Here is a 12500-nt window from a genome sequence, read left to right on the forward strand (position 1 = left end):
ATATATATATATATATATATTTACATATATATATATATATGTAAATATATGTAAATATATATATATATATATATATATATATATATATATATATATATATGTAAATATATATATATATATATATATATATATATATATATATTCAACAAACCGGCCGTATCCCTCCAAGGGTGACCCAAAAAAGAAAAACGAAAGTTTCTCTTTTTAAATTTAGCAATTTATACAGGAGAAGGAGTTACTAGCCCCTTGCTCCCGGTATTTTAGTCGCCTCTTACAACACGCATGACTTACGGAGGAAGAATACTGTTCCACTTCCCCATGGAGATAAGAGGAAATAAGCAAGAACAAGAACTAGAAAGAAAATAGGAGAAAACCCAGAGGGATGTGTATATATACATATATATGCTTGTATATGCATGTATAGTGTGACCTAAGTGTAAGTAGAGGTAGCAAGACGTATCTGAAATCTTGCATGTTTATGAGACAGTTAAAAGGACACCAGCAATCCTACCATCATGTAAAACAATTTCAGGCTTTCGTTTTACACTCACTTGGCAGGACGGTAGTACCTCCCTGGGCGGTTGCTGTCTACCAACCTACTACCTATATATATATATATATATTTATATATATATATATATATATATATATATATATATATATATATATATATATATATATATATATACATACAGTGGAACCTATGGTCATGAACGCTTCCAAATATGAACAGATCTGTTCACGACCAAAAAATTAGTCACATTATTGCATTTGGTCACGAACTCATGATCGGGTTCTGAACAAACACAGACGCACCAATTTTCACATTCTGCGCCATTTTTTTTTCACACAAAAATTTCCCCCACTTCGTGTTGGTTGTGTACACTTAACAAAAACCCCTCGCCTTGCAGTCGGTCTTGGTCAGACGTGCGCTTGTTCGCTGTGAACTCAAGAATAAGGGATAAAGTACCATCCTCTTATTCCCTCCTGGGTACTTAGAGAAAACGTAGTGTAACTATTATATACTCTCATAATGCACCATAAAACTAAATAAGTTTATTAAGGTATACACAAATACAGTTACATAGATTATCATACATAGCAGCATATATATATATATATATATATATATATATATATATATATATATATATATATATATATATATATATATATATATATATATATATGAATCTTATAGGAGTCAGGAATCGCAGGAAGAACTAAAAACCATAAATGAAATCGAAAGAAACCCAAAGTATTTCTTTTCTTATCCCAAATCAAAGTCGAGAACAACATCCAGTATTGGGCCCCTACTTAAACAAGATGGGTCCTACACAGATGACAGCAAGGAAATGAGTGAGCTACTCAAGTCTCAGTATGACTGCTAACCAGACTGAGAGTCGAAGATCTAAATAAATTTTTTATTAGAGAACCACAGAATTTGGTAAACATAAGCCTATCTGATGTTATCCTGGCGCCAAATGACTTCGAACAGGCGATAAATGACATGCCCATGCACTCTGCCCCAGGGCCAGACTCATTGAACTCCGTGTTCATCAAGAACTGCAAGAAGCCCCTATCATTTGCTTTTACCATCCTATGGAGAGGGAGCATGGACACGGGGGTCGTCCCACAGTTATTAAAAACAACAGACATAGCCCCACTCCACAAAGGGGGCAGTAAAGCAATAGCAAAGAACTACAGACCGATAGCACTAACATTCCATATCATAAAAATCTTTGAAAGGGTCCTAAGAAGCAAGATCACCACCCATCTAGAAACCCATCAGTTACACAACCCAGGGCAACATGTGTTTAGAACAGGTCGCTCCTGTCTGTCCCAATTACTGGATCACTACGACAAGGTCCTAGATGTACTAGAAGACAAAAAAGAATGCATATATATATATATATATATATATATATATATATATATATATATATATATATATATATATATATTATATATATATATATATATATATATATATATATATATATATATATATATATATATATATATATATATATATATACAGACTTCGCAAAAGCCTTCGATAAGTGTGACCATGGCGTAATAGCGCACAAAATGCGTGCTAAAGGAATAACAGGAAAAGTTGGTAGATGGATCTGTAATTTCCTCACAAACAGAATACAAAGAGTAGTAGTCAACAGAGTAATGTCTGAGGCGGCTACTGTGAAAAGCTCTGTTCCACAAGGCACAGTACTCGTTCCCATCTTGTTTCTCATCCTCATATCTGACATAGACGAGGATGTCAGCCACAGCACTGTGTCTTCCTTTGCAGATGACACCCGAATCTGCATGAGTGTTTTCCATTGCAGACACTGCAAGGCTCCAGGAGAATATGAACCAAATCTTTCAGTGGGCTGCAGAAAACAATATGAAGTTCAACGATGAGAAATTTCAATTACTCCGATATGGTAAACATGAGGAAATTAAAACTTCATCAGAGTACAAAACAAATTCCGGCCACAAAATAGAGCAAAAAAACCAACGTCAAAGATCTGGGAGTGATCATGTCGGAGGATCTCACCTTCAAGGACCATAACATTGTATCAATCGCATCTGCTAGAAAAATGAGATGATGGATAATGAGAACCTTCAAAACTAGGGATGCCAAGCCCTTCAGGTCGCTTGTTCTATCTAGGCTGGAATATTGCTGCACACTAACAGCACCTTTCAAGACAGGTGAAATTGCTGACCTAGAAAGTGTACAGAGAACCTTCATGGCACGCATAACGGAGATAAAACACCTAATTTACTGGGAGCGCTTGAAGTTCCTGAACCTGTACTTGTAGACAGCCTGTACTGTCTGCACAGACAGCCTATGCTGTCTGCCAGCTTAGTTCATATTTCGTGGCACTAAGGTGCTGCACTCTAGCCAGGCCTCTCAGTGGGCACGCCACCCTGCCTACTCTTGCCTCTGCCTCACTCTGGCGACACCCTTCACTCAGTTAAAAAGTGTCCACTTCTCTCTCCCTCGTGGGCATAGCCCCTCCCGGGCGATGGGCACAACACACAAGCCTGTGTACCCACCATGACTCTGCAATTAAAGTAAAGAAGCCTCCGAAGAAGTATCATTTACTCCCCGCTACCAGAACACCAAGCAAACTGGTTATAAATGGTGGGAAGTGGTCGCAGCAGTTGTGTTTGCCCGGAGAGAGGAAGGAAGGAATGAAGTCATCACTTCATCATCGCATGCAAGAAGCATCCGTCTCTCAACGAGTTATCCTAATGTCGTGTCTGCACGTTTGAGCATCCAGACACAGGTACAAGCAGGATCCAGCCGAAATTTACCGAATTTCTTCGAGAATTGTAAGTGGCGCGTCCCAGTGACCCCACACTACAGCGTCCCATGCTCTTTCTCAAGTCACGTGTTCAGCGTCACTTGTATGTTGCTGTTGTTGTTCAGCTCAGCACAGCTGTTTCAGCAAGCCAGAGGTGAGTTTTGTGGTGATTTCTGCGTCCAGTGTGTTTCCCTGTGTTTGTGGGTGGTAGAGGAGGAAGTGGCCAGATGCCTCCCTCGCCATACACTAACCCATGCTCCTCGCCACCACACAACCATACACTCACCACTACTCACTCCCTCTGCAGTGTTTCCACTGTTTTCCATGTGAATTCATTGCCAGAGCTGTGTATCTGAGTGCCCGAGGCCACTCGAAGCTACGTGGATCAGCATGCCACATAGATCAGCAAGCCACGCAGATTGGCATGCCATGTAGATCAGAAAGCCACGTGGATCCCGACGCTACATTGGGTGTGGGCGATGTCACGTGGATCTACAAGCCACGTGAGTTTCCAGATGTCCCAGGCCACATGCTGTGGTCTGCTGCCCGCATCACATTGATGTAACCGACGATGCAGCCCGACTTCATGATGTCACGATGTCCGCCTGACGTCACGTCGAGATGTCTGATGTCACAGTGCTGCTGACGTCACCTCGCGACATCAGGTGATGTCACATCGAGTGTTTCTAGTAATTATTTCAGTATTGTCGAGAAGTTTGAGAGAAGATATATGTTGTGTGTTAATTAATTCCTCTCAGTCAGTGTTCTCACATGTTAATGTACCGCATGTACCGCGGGTGTGTGTAGTTTCGTGTGTCCAGTGAGGTCTGAGCCAGACCTGCGTAGCACCACTGTGCTAAGACACCCAATGTGACCAGTGCGTTTGACAGTTGTTATCAGTCAGCTCTGAGCCCGAGCCCCCTTGTACAGAAAGCTCTTTTGCTCGTCGCTCATGATGTTCTGCAGAATCGTACCTGCTACGATTCCCATCGAGATTTGTTTCACTTCACCTCCAGACCTTCAGAATGCAGTTATATGTAGAGAAACAAGTCTGGGGACGCATAGACTAACCTCTGCTATAACTCTAACTGCCGAGAAAATGACACTCGTCAAGCCGCAGTTAGCCCTGTCGTCAGGCACTGTGTCAGCCTCGTGTCACAAGCTTCAGTGAGCAGCCTGCACAAAGAAGATGTCACTTTGACTGCTAGCTCTCTCACTGCAGTCTGGTGTTTGATGTTACGACTCCCAGATGTTTCGCCCAGTCGTTTCTGCCACTGGCAGTGACAGCCCAGCGACAGTACCAGTCAAGAAGTGTCCTCCTGAGTCACTTGCCAGAAGTCCTGCCCAGTTGCCGAGTTTTGTCGATGCCTCACTCGAGGGCACCAGCATGTCGTGCCCCAGGTTGAGTGAAAACCTGCAGCGACTCCTACAATGACAGCTTCACCGTTCCAGAGGAGACCGTACCCTGTTACATCACAGCTCAGCCGCAGCGATGTCTCCCGTGTTGCAGTATCTGTCCAGACGCAGGAAGGCATGCAGTGATGCCCTTCAACGCTCACTGCCTATGACTGTAGGAAGTTTTTTTTTTCCATGTCCATATGTATATACATGTTTTTATTTTGTGTTCTGTGCCCTGTTCCTACGAGAGAGAGACCGAGTTTATTTTTACCGCCAGACATGGTCGGGTCGACCATGTGGTAGGTGGCCGAGCGTATGTAGACAGCCTGTACTGTCTGCACAGACAGCCTATGCTGTCTGCTAGCTTAGTTCATATTTTGTGGCACTATGGTGCTGCCCTCTGTAGCCAGGCCTCTCGGTGGGCACGCCAGCCTGCCTACCCTTGCCTCTGCCTCACTCTGGCGACACCCTTCACTCAGTCAAGAAGTGTCCACTTCTCTCTCCCTCGTGGGCATGGCCCCTCCCGGGCGATGGGCACAACACACAAGACTGTGTACCCACCACGACTCTGCAATTAATGTAAAGAAGCCTCCGAAGAAGTATCATTTACTCCCCGCTACCAGAACACCAAACAAACTGGTTATATATTCCCTGGAACGCAGGAGGGAGAGATACATGATTATATACACCTGGAAAATCCTAGAGGGACTAGTACCGAACTTGCACACGAAAATCACTCACAAAAGCAAAAGACTCGGCAGACGATGCAACATCCCCCCAATGAAAAGCAGGGGTGTCACTAGCACGTTAAGAGACAATTCAATAAATGTCAGGGGCCCGAGACTGTTCAACTGCCTCCCAGCATACATAAAGGGATTACCAATAGACTCCTGGCTGTCTTCAAGCAGGCACTGGACAAGCACCTAAAGTCGGTACCTGACCAGCCGGGCTGTGGCTCGTACGTTGGATTGCGTGCAGCCAGCAGTAACAGCCTGGTTGATCAGGCTCTGTCCCACCAGGAGGCCTGGTCACAGACCGGGCCGCGGGGGCGTTGGCCCCCGGAACTCTCTCCAGGTAAACTCCAGGTAAATATATACAGAGAATCTAGTAAAACCCAAAAAAGTCAGACTTATTTTCTCAATTTTTTTTTCGGTGCACGTTCGTTTTCGTCGATTATCTCGGAGGTTATTCAAAAATTACAGTAATTACGACCGTGATAAATTTGGATTAGCAATGTTTTATCGTATTTACATACATTCCAATGGGGAAATTAAGTTCGGGTTACGACCAAATCGGGTCGCGACTAGAGGTTTGGAACGAATTATGGTCGTAACCAGAGGTTTCACTTTATATACTTATATATATATACATTCTTATAGTACCGTGAAAGTACTCAGCATCTGAAACATTCTCAGTGACAGCATGAGATCAAAGCAGTGTGCATAAGTTATATATATCTCCTTGCCACTGTATGGACGATGCTAAAACAAATTTCAATAATCACTTTGACTCATCACATTTTGGACTTTAATATGTTTGTATAGATCTCGAGCAGCAAATAGATGTAGACTAAGAATATGTCGTAACAGCTAAAATATTCTCGTTAGTCTGTTTTTTATGAAGTTTCTGAGTTCGTTTGGGTTCCAGAGAGACAGCGAGTGACTGCTCATGAAACAAAAATTGACGTTGTTCCTTTAACGATGAAAACAAGGAAACCTCACAACATGACTCTGTACAGATAAAACTGTATTCGTTTTAATAATCATAGAGAATTTCACGCAGTGTTCTACTGCACGAGTCTGTGTGATAGTAACATTGTGGGACGACTCGTAGTGTCTTACTAACCTACTCTATATTTCAGCTATATTGTTGGACACCTACAGTGTGTTACCACCTTATTCTGTGTTATATTTATATTATGGGTATACTTGCATGGTGTAACCACCATGCTCTATATTATAGTTACATTGTGGAATCCCTGCTCTGTGCTAGTGTCTTTCTGGGGAACGAGATGCAAATAATATTATGATTAAACATTATTTAAATAAATATGTTTTAAGCTTATAGGGATCGTACATTGCTTCTGGAATGAGAGGTAATCAGATCTGATCCAAGGAAGGTGAGAGTAGTTTCAATTCAGTAAATCAACAGCCTTTCACTAGTGTGAAGGTTGCGCTCCCAAACGATCGGCATAAGTTACGACAGTGAGGAAAAAATTTCCCCAGCTCTTACTGACGGCTTCTGCGTCACATTAAATATCGTTCAAGGAACACTAGACGGCCTAGAACAAAACATTATGAAACACATTGGTATTTTCTCTCCCTGCAGTACAAAGGTTGAGTGATAGCCTATGTGTGTGCGCCTTCACCGAGATTACCCGTGGAGTAAGGTCTTTAGTGGTGATTTACGAGTATCAGAAGTGGTGAGGCGTTAGGGGGATACAAAGAGGGAAAATAGTGGGAACTGGGAAAGGCTGAATATAGGGGTAAGGGAAGACTGGACGAGGGATGTGAAGAGAGATGAGGTAGAAGCAGAAGAAAACAAGGTAGGAGATTCTGAAAGATAAAATGAGTTATAATGAATGACGGGGGAATACAAATTAGTACAAGGAGGTGCAACCAACAGGCAACATTTAACTGCTGTAAAGACGCTGAGGTCAGTGGGAGTATGCTAAGGTCACTAGTGGATATTCTGTCCTAAGCTGTTTGGGTGACTAGTGTCGAGGGTTCTAGAGCAACATGGCTTGCTCCCGTGGTGTTTAAAAATCTGAGGTCAAAATATTGATGGAGCAGGTTCTACCTCTCCAGGAGGATAATAGGTGGTTGAAAACTCGTCTAGTGGTTGGAGTTGGTGAGGAGAAAAAGGTTATCAGCGGTGAGGAGGAGAATGGCAACCACTACAAGTGGGAAGTGGTTCCCAATAAAGAAAGAAACATTAAAATAAGGAAGGTTAAAAGACAGAATTTGAAGGTAGGAAATCGCTTATCCGTTCTCCAGGATGAGTGTACTTCACTGATGAGTGGGGTAAATGGTACTACTAGCTCCCCTACTTATAAAGGTGCTTGGTGGCTCACAGGTAAGATATATGGACGGTGCTGTCTGTAACAGAGAAAAGAAGGTGAGACAGCGTGTTTCCCAGGAGCTGATGTTGGTGACATAGACAACAGATAATATGTTAGGTAATGGGAACAAACCTATTATCTGCCTAAGTGCTGGTGGAAACGATATTGGGAAGGGCAGGAAACATGAGCTGCTAGATAAGTACAAGTAGGATATAGATTTAATTAGATCTAAAGAAAAGGTCCCCATTATATGCTGCATTTTGCCTAGAAGGAGACTGGGCAATGAATGGATGTCTAGGCCAAGTGGTGTAAATTGCTGGCTAGACAGGTACTGCAAGGAACTTGCAATCCAGTTCATGTATGTAAGGGATGGGGTACATCACTCTCGTGCAGGAGTGGTAGCATTAGCCAACTAGCTCAAGTACTTTCACACTTCTCAGTGTGTCATCAGGAGCTATGCAATGTTGCAAGGGGAAGCTTTCTAGAGTAGCGCAGTGCCGGTGTGTCATCGGCCATAGCTTCTCTCAGAGTGTGGGCAACGGTCTGTGGCAACCCCGCACCACCACCATCCCCCTACTCCCCATATCGGGTAGGAGGGTTTTTGAAATGTCAAGTATTATGAAATTAGAAGATATAATAGCCAGCTCCAAGCTTCTTCTAGCTGCTTAGAACAGGTAATGAGACTTGAGAAAATACTTTTCTCATTGGATACTATATATATGGATTGCTATTATTCTGCTGTGGCCGGTGACACACCCATGCAGCACTACTCTGAGAAAACTTCCCCTGCTTCAGTTGTTGCCTTGCAACATTGCATATCTCCTGATGACGCACTGAGAAGTGTGAAAGTACTTGAGCTGAAGATTCACACCCCCCATGCCTTGTCTTGCATAGTTAAGATCGCCTGTCTGCGAGTGTTTGCATATAATATATATATATATATATATATATATATATATATATATATATATATATATATATATATGTCGTGCCGAATATGTAAAACTGGTCAATTAGCAAGAACTCATTTAAAATTAAGTCATTTCTGAAATTTTCTTTTATACGTTTAAAGATATATTTTTTTCATTAATGTTAATGTGAAAATTTTTAATTTTGCACTAAAAGAATCTTAGAAAACTTACCTAACCTTATTATAACAAGAACAATTTATTTTAGCCTATCCCAACTAAATATATTTTAGATTTGTTTACAATAATTTAATACTAAACAAACACAGTGAAATATATTTTTTTCGTTAGGTTCAGAATGATTTTGGCGAAATTATTGCATACACAAATTTTCACTTGTCCTATATGGCAAGATGAACGTTGCTATTTAAGCCAAGATCGCAAATTCTGCCTATTCGGCACGATATATATATATATATATATATATATATATATATATATATATATATATATATATATATATATATATATATATATATATATATGCAAAACAACCGCAGAGAGAAGTGAATAACAGCACTAGGCCTTTCGTGCTGCAAACACCACATCATCAGGAGCTTGCAAACTTGCAGAAATTAAGAAATCTCAGCAGATTCGTTCCAAAGGACGCTTTCTAAAACTGAGGGTAGGATGAGGGGCAGGAAGCATACAGTTCCTAGGCACATGAGTGCCAAGTGCCAGACAGTTTCAGTATTATAAAAATAGAGGATAGTCAGCCCACAAGCACAGGTATTGGAGTGGTTAATTAACTAGCAGATTAACACTGATAACATAACGGGTTTGAAAATTATCAGTAGGACTTCAGTGAAACATAAAGGACTTAACATTCTGAATATGGATGAGTCTGGCAACTGTCTGAGGGAAAAACCTTTATGGAAAACGGGCAAACTCACCTAAAGCTAGACTAATGATTGAGCCTCAAATGGGGACACACAAACCCTAAGCCCTAATTCCTAAGACAATCCAAAGCATTCATATAAGAATCTGATTTTAAATTGCGCACGATAGCCTTAATTATGAACGAATCGAGATTGAATAGCCCATTATTACCATTATATAATGAATGTTTATCATGTTTATTAACAGCAGAATCAAGAATATTTCTTTCTAGCCATGAAGTACAATGACCTTTGCTACAGCCCACTTAGCCGGATTATTACATTATTACTGACGTTGTGCAATTCTAACATTTAGAGATTTACCAGTCTGTCCCGCATATGACAAGCTCCAGCCTTGGCACCCAGTCCTTTCCACATCACCTACACAGTGTTTGGGGGAATTCTTGATCATCATTCTCTTAACAGCCCGTAAATTCTCAATATATGGCAGGACAAGCACATTCTTGTTATATTGGGGTATTCTAGGTTCGATTCTATAAGTTTTACAGCTGCCTACAGAGCAATCTCTACCGACTCCTTAGGGCAACAAAGTTTTACAGTAATATCGAAGATTTTCCTGATTTCTTCATCCAAAAACTCAGGGCTACACACTCTGTAAGCTCTCAAAAACATTGTACGAAAAGCACTTCTTTTCACTTTATTTTCATGGTAGGAGTAAGAGTGGATACATGAATACACGTTCATAGCCTTCCTATATATTTTTTTCTCTACGGTGAATTTAATAGAGGGGACAAGAGAGTTAAGTCTCGAGAGTTACGTTCTTGAAATTCAATGGAAACTTCATCTAAATCTATTATTCTGCCCATTTTTTTTTTTCATCAAACGAACTTACTGACGTTCAGATTTATTCCCTCCTTTAGGTTCTTTAGGTAAATTATGAGCACCAGTGGGACTAAAGGTGAACCTTGTAGACCGTTACTTGTAAATGGTTCAAAACACAAAGCAAACTTTATGCTTGTAGATCAATGGTTCAGAGAACCGACATGTTGATAAATTAGACACATGTGCAACTCTTGGGTATCTTTATTGAGGATACCCAAGAGTTGCACATGTGTTTAATTTATCAAACTTTATGCATTGGTAAATATATCATCTTTTCTGCCAATTTTGCATAGGATCTAACATGTAAGTTTCGTATTGCATGTAGGGTTTAAATTTAGCATAGCGTCGGATCTATGTGACTAGAAAATTAAATTATATGAAGAACTGTCAATGAAAATTTATAAAGAATTTTCTTGGGAAAGCTCTCTATGCTGAGTGAAATGTTTTCTCAGTAAAAAAATCTGCAATGTGTATCTTCTTGTCGATAGTATGTTAATATGATGCAATAATTCAAGCATGATACCTGCAGGGAAGATCTTGAAGACACATGGCTCTCTCTGCTTCCCCACTAAGTTCGTAGCCCAACACAGCAGGAAACCGTAATCCCTTTGTGTGTGGGGCGTGTACGTCAGCTGGTAGGGAAGGATAAAAAGACGTTAGCGAGAGGGATAGAGATGTTAGTGATGGGAATGAGGTGACAGCGAGATGGAGGGACGTTTTAAAGAGAAGGACGGTCACAAAATAGCAAGTAACAGAGGTTGGTGGCACAAATAAACCAACATGGATATACCAACATATAAGATAAACAATACGTATGTGGCAAATCTATATATAATCATCAAATGTCCTGCTACCTAGTTTTAATATTATCGAACACAGCGAGACTTTCTGAAAATAAACCTGGAGACAACAGTACAAGTCATTACAATACCAGAAAATATTATTTAAGTAGAACTGCCATACATGGGGCCCTTTAATTTTTTTCTAAGAGGAAGGATATTCTGTCAGATTTGCTAGGTTTCTCGAATTAGTTTAAGAATAAGATTTAAAAACAAATTAATTGTGAAGTCATACCTCAGTATCTCTAAACTTTTTCTCTCTTGTTCTCAGAACTTGTTTATCCGCTTACCTACCCTAACTAGGATGCTCAAAACGTCCACTTGCACACACAATATGTGAGAATCTGGGCATTCTATATGAGACAAGAAAACCATTCCCCGGCTGGGATTGAACCCGCGGTCAGAGGGTCTCAAAACTCCAGCCCGTCGCGTTAGCCACTAGACCAGCTAGCCACAATAAGATTCATCCAACTAGGTATATTTCTACACCATAGAAAGGTTAGCACAGGCACCACTGTGACCACAAATGCAACGAACTAGCTTTTGATTTCTCCGAAGCGATACGTGACCACGGTGGAGCGGAGGACCAGACAACCACTAACACAGACTTCAGAATTTTGACCAATTTTGACCAATTCATGCTTTATATTTTAGTCTATATATTGCTATTGCTGTGTCAGGATAAAACCAGAGATGAAAAACACAACTACCGCAGTTCAGCTCTACACTAATATTGATAATTATAAATTGATCTAATTTATATAAACTCAACTTTTTGAAAATCAATTGGATGGTTAAAATCTCTTACATGAATAAATAGAGCATTGGAATCTTGTCCAGTTCTAATGCTATATTTATGTTGTTTTAATCTTTGTTCGAGATTTTTACCAGTTTGACCGTAATAAACTTTATCGCAAATTTTACAAGGAATCTTATAGACACATCAATCAGCATTTTGGGGGGAATTCTTTATCAAAAGTTTTTTTACTGTATCAAGAATTTTGAATACAACTTTAATATTAAAAGTCTTAAGAAGAGAAGGCATATCAACCAAGTTTTCATGGTAAGGGAGAACCAACATATTTTTAGTTGAATAAGGCTGGTTGTCCCTTTTTGGATTGTAAAAAGTATTTCTAGCAACTTTAAAAGATTTATCAATTACATTTCTTGGGTATTTTAAATCATTACCTGTTTCATAAATT

The 12500-nt window shown here is 40.4% G+C and overlaps 1 protein-coding gene across 1 annotated transcript in view; it reads right to left on the minus strand.

The window, feature by feature from the left end:
- The window catches only part of LOC128690170 (nephrin-like), a 398545-nt gene that overhangs the window by 75059 nt on the left and 310986 nt on the right, over positions 1–12500 (minus strand). Inside the window, exon 8 of the mRNA XM_070090735.1 lies at positions 10983–11091. Within this exon, the coding sequence (XP_069946836.1) occupies positions 10983–11091 (109 nt within the window). The remainder of the gene's footprint in view (positions 1–10982; positions 11092–12500) is intronic.

The sequence above is a fragment of the Cherax quadricarinatus genome, chromosome 32 (assembly GCF_038502225.1).
Source record: "Cherax quadricarinatus isolate ZL_2023a chromosome 32, ASM3850222v1, whole genome shotgun sequence".
Lineage (NCBI taxonomy): Eukaryota > Metazoa > Arthropoda > Malacostraca > Decapoda > Parastacidae > Cherax > Cherax quadricarinatus.